The 18,864-nt window shown below is 38.3% G+C and overlaps 1 protein-coding gene across 1 annotated transcript in view; it reads left to right on the top strand.

Moving 5' to 3' along the window:
* LOC149170637 (1-acyl-sn-glycerol-3-phosphate acyltransferase PLS1-like) overlaps positions 1 to 12,725 on the top strand; it is a 127,162-nt gene extending 114,437 nt beyond the window's left edge. Inside the window, exons 6-11 of the mRNA XM_089427328.1 lie at positions 6,727 to 6,804; positions 6,891 to 7,049; positions 10,980 to 11,105; positions 11,400 to 11,492; positions 11,758 to 11,844; positions 12,083 to 12,725. Of these exons, the coding sequence (XP_089283454.1) occupies positions 6,727 to 6,804; positions 6,891 to 7,049; positions 10,980 to 11,105; positions 11,400 to 11,492; positions 11,758 to 11,844; positions 12,083 to 12,322 (783 nt within the window). The 3' untranslated portion in view covers positions 12,323 to 12,725. The remainder of the gene's footprint in view (positions 1 to 6,726; positions 6,805 to 6,890; positions 7,050 to 10,979; positions 11,106 to 11,399; positions 11,493 to 11,757; positions 11,845 to 12,082) is intronic.
* Positions 12,726 to 18,864: the final 6,139 nt, after the last annotated feature.

The raw sequence follows: 18,864 nt of genomic DNA, 5'->3' as shown, positions 1-18,864 counted from the left end.
AGAAAAATAGCATATCAAAGCTATTAGGTGGTTGGCAAGGGGTTGCTGGCTGCCAGTTGAAGAGAAATCTAGGAGAAAATTTATCCTATAGGGGTCACCGAGTGTTGTTGGGTAACAGTGACCACAGGAGTGTGGTACATTGACAATGGAGCTTCATGTCAAATGACTGGGGTGAAAGAATTCTTCTCAAGTTGGTGATGATGCCAAGTACAATGCCATTGGCATTAGTACAATGGCATTTGAGATGGAGTCTGGGAAGAAGCTTTATGTGAAGAATGTCTTGTATGTTCCAGGCTTGACAAAGAATTTGATTTCAGTCTCAGTGTTGGAAGAGAATTATGTGGTAACCTTTACCGATGGGAAAGTACTTATCCATCCAAAAGGTTCCAACATTAGTTCAACAAAGGTGATTGCGATTAGAAAATGAAAGCTTTACATGCTTCAGGCGGATTCAACTCAGGCATTGATTCATACTAGTACAGATTTGTGCAAGTTGTGGCATAGGCGGATGACACATTTGCACCATGGGGCACTTAAGGTGCTATGGGAGATTGTTACCAGACTTCTAGAGTTCAGTACAAATCATCATGGAGTGTGCAAGTGATGTGTGTTTGGAAATAATGCAAAGACCACATTTCCAATCATTGATAGTAGGTCCAAGGGAATCTTGGATCCAATTCATTCTAAGGTGTGTGGGCCAATGTATTCTGTTTTGATTGGTGGATTCTGTTATTATGTCAGTTTCATCGATGACTATTCTAGGAAAACATGGTTGTATTTCCTGAAGACCAAGGATGAGGTCTTCAGTGGATTCCAAGAGTTTAAAGCTCTTGTGGAGAATCAGATGGGGAGAAAGATTAAGACCTTGAGGACTGTCAACGGGGGTGAGTTCACTTCAAATGAATTCAATAAATTCTGTGCTAAGGCAGGGATCAAGGGATAGTTGACCATTCCGTACAACCCCCAGCAGAATGGGGTGGCTAAAAGAAAGAATAGGGCTATAATTGGAGCAGCCAAAGCAATGCTTCATGATCAGACTCATCCCATGTTTTTGTGATCGGAAACATGCAAAATAGCTTCTTACATATAGAACAAGGGTCTCCACAAGGTGTTGGGGAACAAAACTCTAGAGGAGGTTTTTACTGGAGTGAAGCTTGAGATTTGGCATTTTTGCATTTCAGAAGCCTAGTCTATTGTCATATCACCTTTGAGAGGAGGACAAAGCTTGACCCTACAACAAAAAAGGGGATCTTTGTAGGGTACAGTGAGCTTCGAAAGCCTACAAGATCTACATCCGAGCATTAAGGAGGACAGTGGTCAGACGGAATGCCAGATTTGAGGAGAGGGATTTCAAGAAGCCCCATGATATTGCTCCACAAGTTACAACAGATTAGGAGCTAGAAGCTTCAAAGCATGAAGAAGCACATGTGATTGGTGGAAGGACAATCACGGGACTAGGTGGTTTTGATACTCATATTTCAGAGCAGAGAGAGGAGCGAGATGCTGCACCTTTACAGAATGTACCTTCCTCTTTGGAGAAGAGGAAGCCCAAGTGGGCTGAGTAGACCCTGAGAGATGCACAGGAGCGTGTGGAGGCTCCTAGGAAAACATTCAGGGAGAACAAGATACCGTAGAGTTATTCTAGTTACTTGGCACTTATTTGTGATCACATAGATTTTGAGCCTTCTAGTTATTAGGAGGCTTTAGACTAGTAGGTATGGTGGGATGCCACGGTGGCTAGGTTAATGAGTGTATTGACAGGAGAATGGGTGAAAGGTATCTGAGTTTGGCTATTTGTGAATCATAGTAGGGGATGTTGGCTGACAACTTGCATCATGGGAGAAATTTTTTCTCCTAGTGTTACCCATGTATGTGGATGGGTAACAGGGAGCTAGAACTGTCATCCATATCCAAGATAAGCATATATACCAAACCACCATAATGAGATAGCATGCTCCACATGCATCATAAGTGCAACCAAGGGGTGATCAACGAGGCAAACACATGTGAGAAAACTACAAAGTGGCAAGGACATTCACCATCTAATCAAGAATAAGTGAGACTCCCCCAACCAAATATTTCTATCGAGCGATTGGATGCAATGATGAGAAAGGGGCTCCATGAAAATATATTCCCCAAGTTGGTCCAATGCTTAAGAGTATTAGAAGCAAGTCTCCACCAATGTGATGAATATCACAAGATCAAATCTAATACAATATAAGTTGTAACACTCACAATTTCAAAATTTTGTAATGTTGAAGACTCTTAATGTTTAAACCAATGTTGCACTAATCGTTATCAAGATAATTTCAGCGCGGGGAAAAAATCGGAAAAAATCGTAATAATCGGGAAAAAATCGTTTGGTACAAAAATATTCATTTTTTTTCAAATTTTTTAATATCTAAACCATCTACAACATAAAATAAATACATTGACACATAAATATGATAAAAGAACTAATATATAAGATGTTTAATATCATTTCTAGTGCTAAAATCACACATAACAGTGAATCACGTCCTGAATAGTAAGTCCTGACTTCTGAGTCCCAACTCAGTTTCAAAATATCAACAAAAAATAAAATAATGTATCTCATGAGTCATAATGTCATATACAATGAAATGAACAAAATAACTAAAGTCTAATACTATTGATTTCCTCCGCCCCTCTTGCGAGAAAATGCCATAGCTTTCCCTCTCCCTCTAGATGTAGATGCTGGTGCTGGTGGAGTTGGCAATGGAGTCTGTTGTGCTCTAGAAGCTGAAGAACTAGGAGTAGGAGCTATAGGAGGTAGACCACATCCTCTACTGGTGGCAGGGGTAGCCCGAGCAGGTGGTGTCACCTCCTCCACCTGTTGCTCCAACTCCTCCTCCTCCCCCTCCGCTACATCGTGCACTAACCAATCATCAGCAGACTCCATGAGAGGCCTCTCGGATTCAACCCTCCATGCAGCAGTGGTGTCATTCCCATCCAATGAGATGGCCTCCATATCTGGTGTCCTCTCAAGTTGCCTCACCCACAATCGAAGATTGTAGTAGATGTAGACCATGTCATTAAGTCGCTGGGACTCCAACCTGTACAAAGATCATGAAATAATAATTATAAAAAAAATATTGTTGAATGAATTCAAAAATTTATTTGGAAATTTGCAATATTTTAAATTTTTAAGTGTTACCCTGTTGCGTTTCTTGTTGTGTATTTTTTCAAATACATTCCAGTTGTGCTCATATCCTGAGGAGCTACATGTTTGGTCGAGGATCCGAATGGCAAGTTTTTGCAGAAGGGGTACCCTGGCACCATCCATTCTCCACCATGCATCTACAACAAAATTACAAATAAAATTATAAATAAACATAAGAAAAAAATGGAATTTGAAGAGACAATGAAATTTGAAACAAACTAAAAAATACCTGGCATTTTAATCGTCCTATCAGTCACAACCATGTCAAAGCCAAATGTGCCACCTGCCATCCTATATGTCTCAATTTCTTTAGAGATTTCTGTATGTTCTGCTGGAGATCGCACCATCCTCTGGACACAGGTTAAGAATCCATCCATGATCTCAGCATCAAATACGAACCCACATGCGTAAGAAAATGCGGGGTTCAGGAAAATCCCAGCAGCATGAATGGGACGATGGAGTGTGTTGTTCCATCGTTCATCAATCACTCCCCATAGAGGAGTTGTCTCTGAAATCCCTCTTCTCCCTTATCATCATAGTAGGCCCGAATGGATTCTTTTGCCTTGTCCATGGCCTCATACAAATAGCCCATTGCGGGCTTCTCACCATCAACTAACCGAAGAATCTTTACCAAAGGTTCAGTAACGGCGCACACCTCTTGCACTCCCGCCCAGAAGTCTTCATGGTATGAAACTAGTCTGCATATGGACTCTCCCTCTGGTTTGCGGCTCATTGGCAAAGCACGCCACTCCTCTGAAAGAAACAATATCTTCACATCCCACATAGAATTCAAGAGGGATTGAAGAGATATAAAATTGATGGCAAACTGTGTAATGGCGGGGCGCACCAACTCTTTGTTGTTGGTGAATCTTCTTATCAAGCTAAGCACAGATGTATGATTATATATAAATTTTGTAATGCTTTTGGATGACTCAACAATATCTTTGACAAAGGGAAGTTTTCCTATTTCCTCCAACATCAAATCAATACAGTGTGCAGCACAAGGTGTCCAAAATAAAGTAGGATGCCTATCCATAAGCATCCTGCCATTAGCAACATAATTTGCAGCATTGTTCGTTATGACTTGGACAACATTTTCTGCACCCACCTCCAAAATAAACACATCCAGCAAATCACAAAAAGTTCTTGCATTTTTGATTTGTGCAGATGCATCAATAGATTTGATAAACATAGTCCCCTTGGGACAACTAACCAAGAAGTTTATAAGGGTTCTCCCCTTTTGGTCAGTCCAACCATCTGACATCACAGTGCAACCTGTTTGTGCCCATGATTCCCTAAAATCCTCCAATCTTTTGGTGCAGTCAAGCTTTTCATTTTGAAGAATCCGGCCTCTCATGTCATGATAAGAAGGGATTTTGTACCCTGGGCCAACAGTTGCAATAGCATCAAGAGCACGCTGGAAAAATGGATTATTCCTTACAATGTTGAAAGGAATATCACTCCAAAGGAGAAATTTAGCCAGCAATTTGTCAGCTTGTTCTTTTTCAGTTTTTTTTAGCATTGAACTGATAGATTGCTGTGAACCAGGTGTGGTTCAAGGAACAAAAAATGATGAGGCAGCCACCGGGTTGGTTGATGCTGCAGTAGAACCGCTGCCACTTCCTTGTTTAGCTGACTTTTTTAGTCGCCTCTTCATTTCTTCTTTGGCCTCTCTAGTGTGGTCTAAAGTTTCCAATGCTTTCATGGCTCTTCGGATGAGTTTAGGATTTGTATTTGTGCAAGGCCCTACATCAAATCCAAGGATTTTTGCAAGGTGATACTTCAAACTGTACACCCCCCCGGACATATGGTGCCTACACAACTTGCAAGACAAGTTTATTCTATCATTCGGAGCAGCAGGTTCACCAAATTCCCAGAAAAGGTCCAATTTCCTTGGCATGTTTGATTTTGAACTTTGAAGTTGAAAACTTGAATGGTGTTTCGGTGAACCTATGGGAAAATAAGGATTACAATTTAGTATTGACAAGTTACAAACTTACAATTTAGTATTTTATTATTTACATTTTTCAAAAACTAAAAAAAAATTACATACAATTTAAGAAACCCCATTCCAAACCCAACCAAAAAAACTAAAAAAAAATACATTGGACAAATGTCAAAAACCCCATGGGCCCATTCCAAACCCAACCAAAAAAACTAAAAAAAAATTACATTGGACAAATGTCAAAAACCCCATTCCAAACCCAACCAAAAACATAGAAAAAAAAACAAAAACAAAGTTACAAAACAATGAAAACACAAAACGTTGGTGCCCATACCGGTTTTATGGAGATAATGTGTCTCCTCCTTAGCTCACTCTTCGATTTTCGCCTCCAGGTAGTTGATTTAGCTCCAAAATCTCCAAGCCTCTAATTCTCCAACTCTCCAAACCCCACCGCGCCCTCTGCTGTCGAAATGAAATAAAAAAAATCGCGTTTTTCCTAATAAACACGCGCTGCCCGACTGGCCCACACCGATTTTTTTCAAAAAAATCGGCCAATTTTTTTTTTCCTGATTTTATCGCCCGATTTAATTGTCATTTTGAAAAAATCGCGATAATACGATATTATCGTGATTTTTTGCCGATTTGTGCAACACTGGTTTAAATTATAAGTTTCATGAATGACATTGGTGATTTGCTTGAGTATTTTTGTAATATATATAGATATGTGTGTGTGTGTTTGTGCTAATTTTTTACAAATTTCATTTATATATGCATGTACATTTGAATGATTGACAGATAGAAATTGAATTTTAATTTTTGTACATATATTAAATTGACATAACGAAACCATGCACCCTTTTTCTGGAGGTATGTGCTAGGTGCTCTGATTGTACTGGAGACGTCCCTCACCCTGGGACCGTGCAACTTTTGTATTTTGTCTCTGCCTATTTTTTAATTACTGTTGGTGCATTTGTAGAGTTACATGCAGCCCAGGGATCTCGAGGAGCTGGTTTGTTGCTTTCCAGGGCACTTACCCTGACACACTTCTGTAGTGAATCTGCAGCAGTTGTTTTTGGTTAATTTTCTGATGCAGGCCATATACTTTGCCTACATGTTTTAGTGGTGTTTGCTGCTTTTTCAAAAATTTCATGACCATGTATTCCCCTGCATGACTGTGTTCTGTAAGGGGAATTTTGATTAGTATGTTGAATGCTAGTCTATTTGTACTTTCAAGGCCACACATCTTCCCACATGGCTTTCAATATCTTGTAAGGTGATGCCTCTTAGTAGTTTGGTTCTCTGCTATTTTGATGGTTCATCTATGTTGGTTCTAGCTCTATGCAGCTTGCTGGGTTTAGTTTTGAGAGTCTCAGAAGTAATAGTTTTTGTGCTGTACACGAGTTAATTGCTTATGTGCCTCTATTTGCTGCCTTTTTTTGGTAATATGCTATGTACTGTGTTGCTATATTAGTAGAAATTTGAAGCATATATTGGAGAAGAGATTAATATAACAGTTGATTAGTTTGAAAGTCTGGTAGTCTACATATTGTTTGATTACAAGTATGTCTTAGTATTTTTCTTTTGAAAATGATTTATTCAGGTGGTGGGCTGGTCAATGTGGTTTTCAGAATATGTTTTCCTGGAGAGAAATTGGGCCAAAGATGAAGCTACATTGAAGGTAATGGCTGGCTTACATTTTGTTTCTGGGATTTGTCTAGATGATATTACACTTTGCATTAATTGAAAGGTTATTTCAAGCTGCAGTCAGGCTTCCAGAGGTTGAAGGATTTTCCACGACCTTTTTGGTTGGGTCTCTTTGTAGAGGGGACACGATTTACGACAGCGAAGTTACTTGCAGCTCAAGAGTATGCTAGATCTACAGGCCTTCCAGTGCCACGCAATCTGCTCCTTCCGCGTACCAAGGCAAGCAGCACAATTCTAGTTCTTGACAATCTGGGTTTTATGTTTCCCATATCTGAATGCAATATTTGGGTATTTCAGTGATGTTTCATTGTGTTGATTTATTCTAAGTTGCATGATACGAGGAAATGGGTCTGTGTTTCTAAAACAGGAACATGCTGGAAATGTGACCCCTTGAAAATTTTGAAATATATATATATATATCGATCAATCGATCGAGAGCTATTTTATGAATAGCACATTATATTGAAACTTTGAAAGAAAGCATTATTACACGACAAACATAAATGACAAGCGATGTTCCACCATCGCTTTTGTTGAGATCCTCATCATTAGTATCACCCTTTGCTTCCTGTCTAGGCTTTGCCTCTACTTCAATCTTCTGGGGACAGCATTCTACACCATAAACTTTGATGAAACTTCCTAATCCAAGTCTCAGGGTATGGTAGAAAAGCCTTAACATGCTAATCAATAATTTTGGTTTGAGTGAACGGTAGATTTTTGCCAAGGCCATGACCTAGGAGTTCAACAATCATTGCCACAACATTAGGGTATGTAAAGGTTTTGGTTCTTTTGATTAAATGTCAATACCATACCCTCATACATGATAGAATTCAATGAAAATACTGTAATCCTGAAATCTTGAAAACTGTTTGGTCTGCTGCGTTTTGAATGGGATCTGAAATTCTACTTTCTCCATATGAAGTCTGATGATGTTGGAACCGCTCTCAAACATCTTGAAATGATTATTAATAATAAAGATATGATAAACTAATTGTATTAATGTCCAATGAAAATGTTGAAAATAACATAAAGAAGGAAACCTACAGTAGTACCATCTCAATACAAAACACAGGTATATATAACTGTGACAAAGGTGATGTTAAAAATTTAAGTAAAAGGATAGAAAATATATACTTTTACATACTTTTACTTTAAGAATTTAACATTACCATTAATTTTCAGCATTTTTTTATCATACCTAGTCAAAACACAAGTCAAACCAAGACCTTGTCCTTTTCAAGGATGAGGTCAATTCTCTTCTTCCATGCCCTGTAATTTGATGCTGCTTCCAATTTATTCTCACTCTTTATTGTGTTAGACATTGTCCTTGAAGATAGTGAGTTTCTTCCCTTATAAGAGCTCCTTATATGATCCCTTGATCAATCCTTTAGACTCCTTCCAGTAGATTCTCAAAACTGCCTTTTTCCTTCTTCACCTTAGCTCTGATACCATGTTAGAAAATCAGAAAGGCAGAAATATTTTCTTATATAGATAATTACTTGTGATTCTTTTATCTTTATATTCTTTTATCTTTTAGTTCATCAAGCAATTACCAAAACAATAGCACAAGGACAACAGATGTAGGCGGACAACCAGGGCAAATACCTCTATATAGGGGAAAACCCAGTCGAGAATCCTTCCTTCAATAGTTTCTCGAGATAATCCAAGACTCTTGACCTAGACAAAGACTTCCTCCACACCAAGTCAACCCTCAATCCTTCTTGCAGATGATAAACCTTCAATAGAAACTTCGACCTAGTAGCATTAACTTGCAGTAGCAACTTCGACCGAACAACTAGTAGCAGCAGCAGCAGTAGCAACTTCAACTAGACAAAGAAAACTTCGATCTCCCTAGGTACTCCTCTGATGTGAGAGATAGATGGCTCAAAATTTCGATCTTGATGTCTTATTTCTTGCCTCCAAACTTCACACCCTTGTCCAGTTATTTTCCAACTTCGCACTTACAACTTCTTGCTTTTGGTTATCGAACTTGTGAGAGAGAGAATGAATGTGCCAAATGAATTCGAACTGCCTTGTATATATAGCTTTCTAGTGAGGTAGAATTGTCCTTCTTGAAACCGATTTGATCTCTTTGAGGTCGACTTGTTGTGGAGGGGACAAATAATATATTTGACTCAATATTAATTCAAAAGCCCATGAAGGGTCTCTTTTAATGGACAATGACTCAAATGACTCAGAATAAATCCTATAAGTCCTCAATGGAGACTTTGACCTAAAACAAGATGACCCAAGCATGAAACCCATTCTTTAATAAGTCATCGTAATAATAATCAAAATATTTTCTTCATTCTTTTAATAAATACATTTCATTGTGAGTCAAATACATTTATGAAGACCAAGCCTAGTTACATATTTCAACATAAAGCACCTCTGAAAGGAATAGAGTACATATTGAGGGTACCAAAGCAACTCTAAGAAGCAGTAAGGTCTATCGAAGTATAATAAAAAAGCTTATATAGATATAAGACCAAGTGTTAATAAATTGTATCTAGAAGATGGAAAGGTACTGGAGAGAAGCCATAAACCAGGAATGCTGTCATCTTGCAGATCTCTCAACACCCAAAGCCAAGAAGAAGTTGGTGATGGGATCATCAACATATAGATGTCTTAAATATTCATTAAATATTGCGAGGGGATCATTCTTGCTGGAGATTTCTCTTTCACAGAGAATTGCCATGAGACTTTGCCAGAGGTTTGTGGACACCTAATGCTGGTTTTCATCCTTCAACTTCTTTAATGAAGGAAATCTAAATACCTGTTAAATATTGAGTGGGGATCAGTCTTAATGGAAATTCCCCTTTGGTGGACTATTATGGGAAATGCCATGAAAGTCTGCCAGATGTGTTTTTGCTCAGTATTGGCCACTATGTTTAAACTTTGTCTTCTGCATAATGCTTGCATATGGTCACTCTCGATGATGGAAATCCATAGGCTTGTTTTACATCGCTGAATTTGTTTCTCATAATGGATGTTTGTTGCATGGATGTATAGTCCTCTATCCGGATCTAGATGTGTACTACGACTCCAAAGTAAATTAATACTCCAGATATAGATGTGTCCTATGACTCCAAAGTGAAATAATGATGATGCCTTGCATTACAACCCTCTAAGAGATGGGGGAGTACTCCCATTAAGCTCAAAAAGGTAACAATAGAAAATGATCAAATACGTTTCAGTGACTATAGTAAATTTACAAACACATATTATATACTGGTTCTCAATTATTCCTCATGTAGGCCCTAGCCTTGACAGACTTGGATCATTAGGTGAGTTTCACATCAATCAATTATTGCGCAGAAATTATACCTTTCCTGAAACGTATAAGCATGTTACTAGATTCTCATAACTATGGTTTTTAAAAGAGGCTACTATTAGTTTAAGATTTCCTTATTTGACTTCTTTATATATTTTTGATGAAATACATATTTAGGAGAGGGTGTTCTCCTTCATTTTGAGGATGGTATTTAAAGTAAATCAGATTTTGCAAAAGCTCGAGGCTTTTTCAATATAGGGTTCAAGGCAATTATAATAATATACTCGTTAAGAGCTTAACATGTCGCTCGTGGGATTGGATTTGAACCTGGATGCAAAGGATAACAATCATTCCTTCCAACCACCTGAACTAAATCTGTTTGACAACTTATTTGCTATATTATGAGAACAAACAGCGAATAAGATAAGGTAATGGGGATATTATTGTGAATGGTGAATTGACTGCAGCATCTTCTTTGAGTGATCGTTTTCCACCATCTTATGGGCTACATTTCTGATTTCTCAGAGCTTCTATAAAAATATTTCTACATAATTTAAACCTTTTCGTGGATTTTTTTATGATAGGGTTGTAGTGTTTCTGTATTAATTTTGCCATATTTTAAAATCAGGGGAATGTCAGTCAGTGTCTTGGACTGCCTGGTTTCCTGAACCTCACGGATTTACTGACTGGTTCACCTATAAAAATAATCTATTTCGTTTGAAAATGTTGATTTTGGAGTTTTATTACGATCACTGAAATTCATAATATTTTTCCATTTTGTCAGAAAGCTTAGTGGCCCTTCTTTGGTATGGTTCACGCTTGAAACCTTTTCCAGGGTCATACTAATTTCAAGCATTCTTGCTGATTTGATTCAGGGCTTTGTTTCAGCTGTCAGCAACCTTCGGTCATTTGTTCCAGCGATCTATGATATAACTGTTGCTATTCCAAAGGAAGAGCCATCTCCCACGATGTTGCGCCTTTTGAAGGGTCAGCCTTCAGTGGTAGGATGATTCTATTGCCACTTATTCAAGGGTCTGTCGGTCTAAGTGTGGTTTTTGGTGCTTTTTATGGTGCATCAACTTGAAGAATAGTATTCAAATCAATCTAGATTTTAAGCCTTCTAATTGGAGTCTCTGGTTGGGACAGTGGTGTGGCGTAGAAAATGAAATCTACCCCGTTTGGAAACGTGCAAACATTTTACTAGACTGATTTGCAGCACCTATGGTATATTATTTATAATTTTTCATAGGATCATAATGGAGTCTGGACTAAGTTAATACTATACTGTGCTGTAGCTTCATGTGCATATTAAGCGACATTTGATGGATGATTTACCTGAAACAGAAGAGGGAATCGCTCAATGGTGCAGGGATACCTTCATTTGTAAGGTACTCAATCCCAACAAGCTCATTAATAATTAAAATCAGTTCTATCAGGGACTAAAAATATATTTCCTAAAGGAAAAAGCCAGTTCCGCACGAGATTCATGCTATCTAGTCAAAATAAAAATAATCAGCTCCAAAATAAAAGTAATATAGATTACTAGTGTCCAGTATTGCTTATTTTAATATGCAGGATGCAGGCCAAAACCATTGGCATTTTAATATATTGCTAAATGAGTGTAATGCTTTTGTTGTTTGTAATGACAAGCAGGATGATCTGTTAGATAAGCACAAAATTGATGATACATTTGGAGAGCAGTTATATCAGCCAATGAGTCGGCCAATCAAGTCCCTTGTGGTAAAGCTTATGAAACTGCTGTCAACTTTGTATGCTTGTAAAGCTTGTGTAGTTTTTGTTGGCTAACACGTCTCACGGGTTTATTACAGTAGAAGTTTATTGGGATTATGCTCGTGCTAATACCACTTACACTGTTAAACCCACTAGTAAATTTTGTAGACTTTTTCTGCTTAAGCTTATTATGTTCGGAATCTAGTCTTGAATGTAATGTAATTTTATCTTTTTTGGATGTCTGCAGGTAGTATTGGGATGGTCTTCAATTCTGTTAATTGGGGCATCAAAACTTTTGAGACCTCATATTTCCACTCGGAAGGGTGTTGCCTGGTTACTTGGAGGGGTTGCTACAGTTACACTCTTAATGCATATTCTCATAACATTCTCTCAATCAGAACGTTCAACTCCTGCAAAATGTGCTCCTAAAGGTGGCCACGGGAAAATCCCAAACAGCAAAGAATATTCTGGTATAAAGGAGAAGTAGACTCTTGCTTATCACAGGTTTGCTGTACTGCTACAGTGTGCAGTTGGCTGTATAAAATTCTTGATTTTATAGTGAAGATAGGGAGGTGTAGAACAATCTAAAGAGTTCAGGTTGTTGGGGCCAGGGTATGATCTTCATATGAGCTTTTACGCTGTAAAAGCATTTGCATTATGCAATGTGAGTATAACTCATTTTAGATGGATGGAAATAATATATTTAATGTGGGAATTTCTTTTTTTTCATTAAAAGACCACATTGAAGTAACTTGTTAATTGTTATCAGTTTGCCCAATGACAATGGTTCTGCGACCTGGGCAATCTCCTTGTAGTTGTTTGCTCCTACTTCATTGTATTTATGAAGGGAAATTGCTGGATTTGAGAAGGTACACCCTCCCAGTAGTTAAGTTGCTCAATTTTTTTGTGTGTCGAACTACTTCAATTTGATAAGAATGTTGTCCTATTAGTCTCATCACTGGGTGAAGGGTAAAACTAGCTAAATTATATTTATCTAATTTTACATGGCCCATTAAACAAGTTTCAAAAATTTCAGTGTGACAGTGCTTGACTGATATTCCTTCTTTTAGGCGATTACAATTTATTTTTTCTTCTTTCTAAGATGGGTGAGCCTACTTAGAGCTGTTTCCAACATTTCCATTGCACTTCAACGCCCAGCGTTCATTACTGGATTCAATTTGTAATCAAATCTATGTACACCCTGACTAGTAATGCAGGACTTTGGGTTTCATTCATTAATCCTCTCTGTTTATAGAGGACTAAGCATTTTATTAGGAAGAAAATAGAAAATAAAGCTGACAAGAACTTTTGACAGTTTCAAATAAACACTAAAGTCATCTCCATTCCACTAAGTATATGTTATGATTAATTAACTTGTGGTCTGTATGCACGGAGATTAATTAAATAATGACATCTTCAGTAGTCGTTGCAGGAAGGATAATTCAAGGATTCAAGGACACTTTAGTGGAGTTCAGTGGCAAAATGTAATTAGTAGTTTGTTTGAACAAAAGTTGATTCCTCGATCTTGGTTGTTAAAGCGCAACATCGTTTACTTTTTCTTTTTTCTTTTCGACGGTAATTGTGCTAAATCTGAAATTCAATTTAACATAGGTAAAGTTTACACTGTCCTTAAGCATTCTTCGATTTTCAAACTTCGTTTTTGTTTTTTTTCAATCAAGAGATTTGGTAGACTTGCTGTTTGTTATTGAGAAAGTTTGGGCAGAGTTGGAAATGCTGCCCCTATACTCCAAGTCTAATACAACCATTCACCCCTTCCCAATCCACCCATTCCCAAGCACTGGATGGATCCCCAATATTAATTAGCAAACACTTTCCAATACGGGACATCTACCATTTAACCAATCCCAATGGACTTTATTTTCAAACCATGAAAATAATAATACTAACAGCCTGATGTATGGTTTGTGAATCCCAAAGCTGTTTGATATGTGGGTCCTTACTTTGTAATCCTAAAGTTGTTTGATATGTGGATCCTTTTTCCAAAGATTCGGTAGCATGTTATATTCATATCCTTTACATCTGTGTCAAACCTCTCCTCCATGGCTACTTAAATTTTCAATTTATAAGTGAGTGCCAAAGGTTTATAAAGAACATTACTAACGTGGAACGAAATATTAACGCAGGGATATGGAGTAAGATGGAGATGACATCCCATAAATAATAATTGTAAATCAAGATGTCCTTAAAGGGTGATATTATCGACACGATATTGAAATGAGTAGTAACAAAGATGTTTATTTTACATGTTATGATTTTTAAATCAGTAATCACACCTTAAAAATGCTTTCAAGGAATGATGTTGAACACACAGATCTTAGTATTGAAAAAATTGAGGATGTTAATTTTTTATATTGATAAACTAATTCTAAAATTGATAAAGTTTTGATACAAATAATATTTCATTTACACTTTTGAGCTTGAGGAAATTCTCAAAATATTTCACAACAAATTGGATATAAGGTATGATGTTGAAATTACACAGGTTAGCATTGAAAAGACTTAGGATGTCAAATTTTTTATATTAAAAAATCAATTCCAAATTGATAAAGTTTTGATGAAAATGATGTTTTATTGACACTTTTGGACCCGTGGAGATTCCCTGATCCAAAATGGGTTTTGGATAGACTCCTAAGTCTAAGTGTTCCTCACAGAGGAAAATGAAAGTCCAAGGAAGTTCCTGGACATAGCCCCATTGCAAAGATCTTTTCATTTTGAATCTATTGCAACTTGAATGGGCAAAAATGGACTTAGAATGCAGAAGTTATCGCTAAAAAAAGATGCCCTTGTTCCTTAGAAAAAGAGGCAAAATCCCCTAAAAATGAGCATATAAAAGGAGCAAAAGACCTGCGCTGATGCAACATTGCGATCGCTGATCGGCGGATCAGCATCGACGAGGGCATGTAACTTAAGGAAAGGACCAGACCGATGCGATATTGCGATCACCGATATCAGCGGATCGTAATCGCGATGCCATATGGAAAGACTCCGGGCCCTTGCGATCAATCGCATCGCAATATCGCGTCGGAGTCATATGACGGAGCGGGGCCACACGTATATATATGCGACGATGCGATGCCACTGGACCCATAAGGGTTTATGAATGCATATACATAATATTTCAAGTCTGTCTAAAGCCATTTTACGGGTTTTTTCAGTGTTTAATGTATTTTTTAATACAAAGGAAACAAGCGGGATTTCGGGCGGCCGTAGGCGGTAAGTGGTTTTGGCTGGGCTCCACCCGAGCCCATACGTTCGCTGCCACGTGGCCAAGCCCTGGAGAGAGAAAACCACCTTTTTCGGGCGGTTAACCCCCGTACGAGTGAGCCGCCCAAAATGAACCTCAACTGTTGGATCCAGATCTCCCAGATCAACGGTAGGGATGCGATAAGCGACATAAAGGCGGACCCGATAGGAGTTATAAAGCGGATTTAAGGGATTTTCAAGTCCGATAAAAGGCGTTTATGCAGATTTTTCAGCGTTTCTAGTGTATTTCTCTGTGTAAACAAAGAAATGATATCTTTGGGATTTCAATGCGCCAGTGGCCTTTTCTGTTGCAAAATAGGTGGCCACCATACCTTGGGACGTTAGCAATGATTGTTAAATGCTCTAGAAGGAAGATGAAGGGACAGTGATTGGGAGCCAGAGAGCCTGAGTGCTGAAACGAACAGACAAGCGCCGATAGGCTTAAAAGCTGTTCCATGACAGAGACAGAGAATTGAGAGGCATAAGTAGGCAACGTAATGAGCTGAAGGGGCGAGAAAACTTGAGAGTGCGATTGACAGGCAGCAAAGCTGTAGAAAGGTCGTTGGAAGGTTGCCGAGGATCGCTTGGAGGTCAAGCGGATCACAGAGGCACGCAGGGGCTGAGAGAGAGAGCTCAAGATAGCCAGAGCCGAAGAGCTAGAGCCAGCGCGAGAGCCTAAGAGCCAAAGCCAGAGCAAAAAGGCCGAGAGCTTCAGAGCTGGGGACCGAATGGCATTCTAAACCCATTGTTTCTGTGTAAACCATGGAGTTGAGCCAGAGAGCTTGTAAAAAGATTGTTGCCATAATCGCTGAGAGCCTAGTCGAGTTGACTAGAGCTCAAGGTGTGTAGCCCAAGAGTTCTGGGTGAACTCCATATTAAATTACTATTTTGTGTGTTTTGTTTATTGCTACATTGTTTACTGTTATATATATATTGTATCAGCATAAACAACAGAATATTAAAAGCACATAAACAGTTCTAAACAGACATAAGCATACACCTTATTTTCAAGCACATTTAGTTCTGCATTGGTTAATAATAAAGACTTGGGAATATTTAAGCTTTGGAAGTGGGAGAGATTATTGTAAGTTAGACTAGAAGCCTAAGTGCCCCATTTTCAGATCAGGTGGTATCAGAGCCTAAGTTTGATTAAACCCACCTTCAAAGAAGGTTATATGAGAATGCTTGATTGACAGAGCAAACACTGCTTGTCTGAAAGGTGTTTAAACAGTCAGAGGTTGATTGTATGCTTGCTTACAGACTGATTGTTGTTTGAGTTTGCTGAGGTGAAGGGAAAGCTATTGATAGCTCAGTCTAGGAAGGACAAGAAGGAAGAAGGGCTGAAGACATTCTTCTATTCCAAAGGACTTCAAAGAAATCCTTGAAGCACAAGAGGTTTGTTGCAAAAGGTTTATTAAAAAAGCACTTTATTAATCTTGTTTGAAGTTCTTTTGTTCATTGGTATAATGACAACTTCTACAAGTGAATCCTCAAATTCTTTCTCCATCACAAGACTCTTTGATGGAGACATGAAGCAAGACTTGTTCATCATGATGGACAAGGTGAGAGGAATGTATGAGGATGGAAGAAAGCGCAACATCCTTAGAGAGCAGTTGAATTCCATGAAGGAAGAGAAGCAGTTGCTTTCTGACAGATTGTAGGAAATGGAGAGGCAACTTTATATTGCAAATATGAATTTGAAGAGAATGCATGAGTTGGAGTCACATCTTTTTGTTGCCAAAGAAGCCTTGGTCAAGTATCAACTTGAAGAAGAGGTAAACCATTCCAATTTGTCTTCAAATTCTTCTAAGAATGCTTATATTGGTTCTTTTGAAAAACATACTAGAGGCATAGGTTCCAAGCTAATGTCCAAGATGGGCTATGAAGGAAAGGGCTTGGGAAAGCATGCACAAGGTATTGTTGAACCAATAATGGTTGAGGAAAGGCCTAAGTATTTGGGTCTTGGCTATGGACAGTCTTATGGAGAGAGTTTCAAAGCTGCCATAAAAACCATTAGAACAACTCCAAGGAGGAGTTGCATCGCAGAGTGTGAAGATTGTGTTTAAGAGTAATGCAATAGCTTGAAACATCACTTGTAGGTGTTTAGAAGCACACACTTGAACCAGAGAGTTGTGGAAACTCTGAAAGCATTGAAGAGATTGAGGGTGTTCCCAAGGGAGCCACTTCTTCAGTTGCTTCACCTCCTCATGAAAGCAATAAAGGTGAAAGAGGCAGGTATAAATTTGGTTCTAAACATATTCCTTTTGATTTTGCAAAGCATGGTAAATTTCCACATAAGCATGGGAGAAGAATTGTATGTTCCTTTTGTGGTTTGGATAACCATCACGTTTCCAGATGTTGGAAGAGAATGGCCACATATAGGAAACTTTTGAAGGAAAAGAAACAAAAAGCCAAAGGTCCATTGGACAAGGCAAAGCATGCTGTCAAGAGGATGCACATGCATTGCACTTATTGCCATAAGCAAGGGCATCTTGCTGAAAGGTGTTGGACTCTGAATCCAACAATGCTTCCACACAAGCTGAGGAAAGTGGAAGGAGAAGATGACATAAATGGAAAGGAAGTTTCCATGAATGAAGTGTCTCAGGATGATTCACATGTTGATACTGATGTGCAGACAAAGGAAAGACCTTGGAACTAGATTGGTAAGAAATGGCTAGAGCTATTTTCCAATTAAGGTTGCATGTCTATTAATGCATCTATTTGCATTTCTTTGTTGACGAGATGCAAGTTGCAGGTTCTTACCAAGAAGGTGAATGGAAAAGTTGAGTAGGAGACTCACTTTATTGTTGCAACATTATATTTAATTTCAGCTTCGAAAGTATAGTGTACTTAAGTAAAAGTTGAAGGATGAAATGCATGCATGAGCATGATGTGCATGGACACAAGGATGCTGATGTTTTCTTTATTTTGAACATGTATGTGTAATTAACTTGCAGGGTTGATTGCTTTGACATGCATGTGATGCAATGTTGACTCGGGAGAAGTTAACTTGATCTCCAAGATGGAGGTAATAATGAAGTGTTTCATCTTTTGAAAAAGAGTCCAAATGGTCTTTTTCTACATGCTTGACTTGAAGAGTCATTTGTGTAAATGCATGTTTTGTGGGCTTGTTATCTAGTCCATCATTTGTATGCAGATGTAAGACATGGAGGTGTTCACAGCTGAGAAAACTGTTTCTTGTTGAAGCAGGAGTTTAGGTTATCTAGTTGTTGTTTGTGTTTCTGTTGTTGTTAACAGTAGTTGATGACAACTTTTCAAACAAGTACAAATGAAAGTTTTGTGGAGCAGATAAACTTCATATTTGTTTGAGCCACCTTGGATCAATGATCAAGGCAAAGAAGTTCAAACCACCTTCTATGACCATTTTAGTAGGAGTTCTGCAGGAAGGCAAGGAGGAAGACAGTTCTTCCTAGGAAGACCAACCCATCCAGGAGGGGAAGTGGTCAGAGACTTTGGTTTAGAGGTACTATGCAAGGCAAGCGTGTGGAGGCTGAAAGAAGAGGGTGAGTCACTCTCATTTACTGTTTAGATCAATATATCAGTCTTTTGGAGACCAAAAGTTCTTTTAGTGGGAAGGTGTGATCCAAAATGGGTTTTGGATAGACTCCTAAGTCTAAGTGTTCCTCATAGAGGAAAATGAAAGTCCAAGGAAGTTCCTGGACATAGCCCCATTGCAGAGATCTTTTCATTCTGAATCTACTGCAACTTGAATGGGAAAAAATGGACTTAGGATGCAGAAGTTAT

This window comes from Pinus tabuliformis, chromosome 4_2, assembly GCF_031772625.1.
Source record: "Pinus tabuliformis cultivar Carrire ecotype Pingquan chromosome 4_2, CPIR1, whole genome shotgun sequence".
Classification (NCBI taxonomy): Eukaryota; Viridiplantae; Streptophyta; class Pinopsida; order Pinales; family Pinaceae; genus Pinus; species Pinus tabuliformis.
This window is presented reverse-complemented; position numbering and strand designations above follow the sequence as displayed.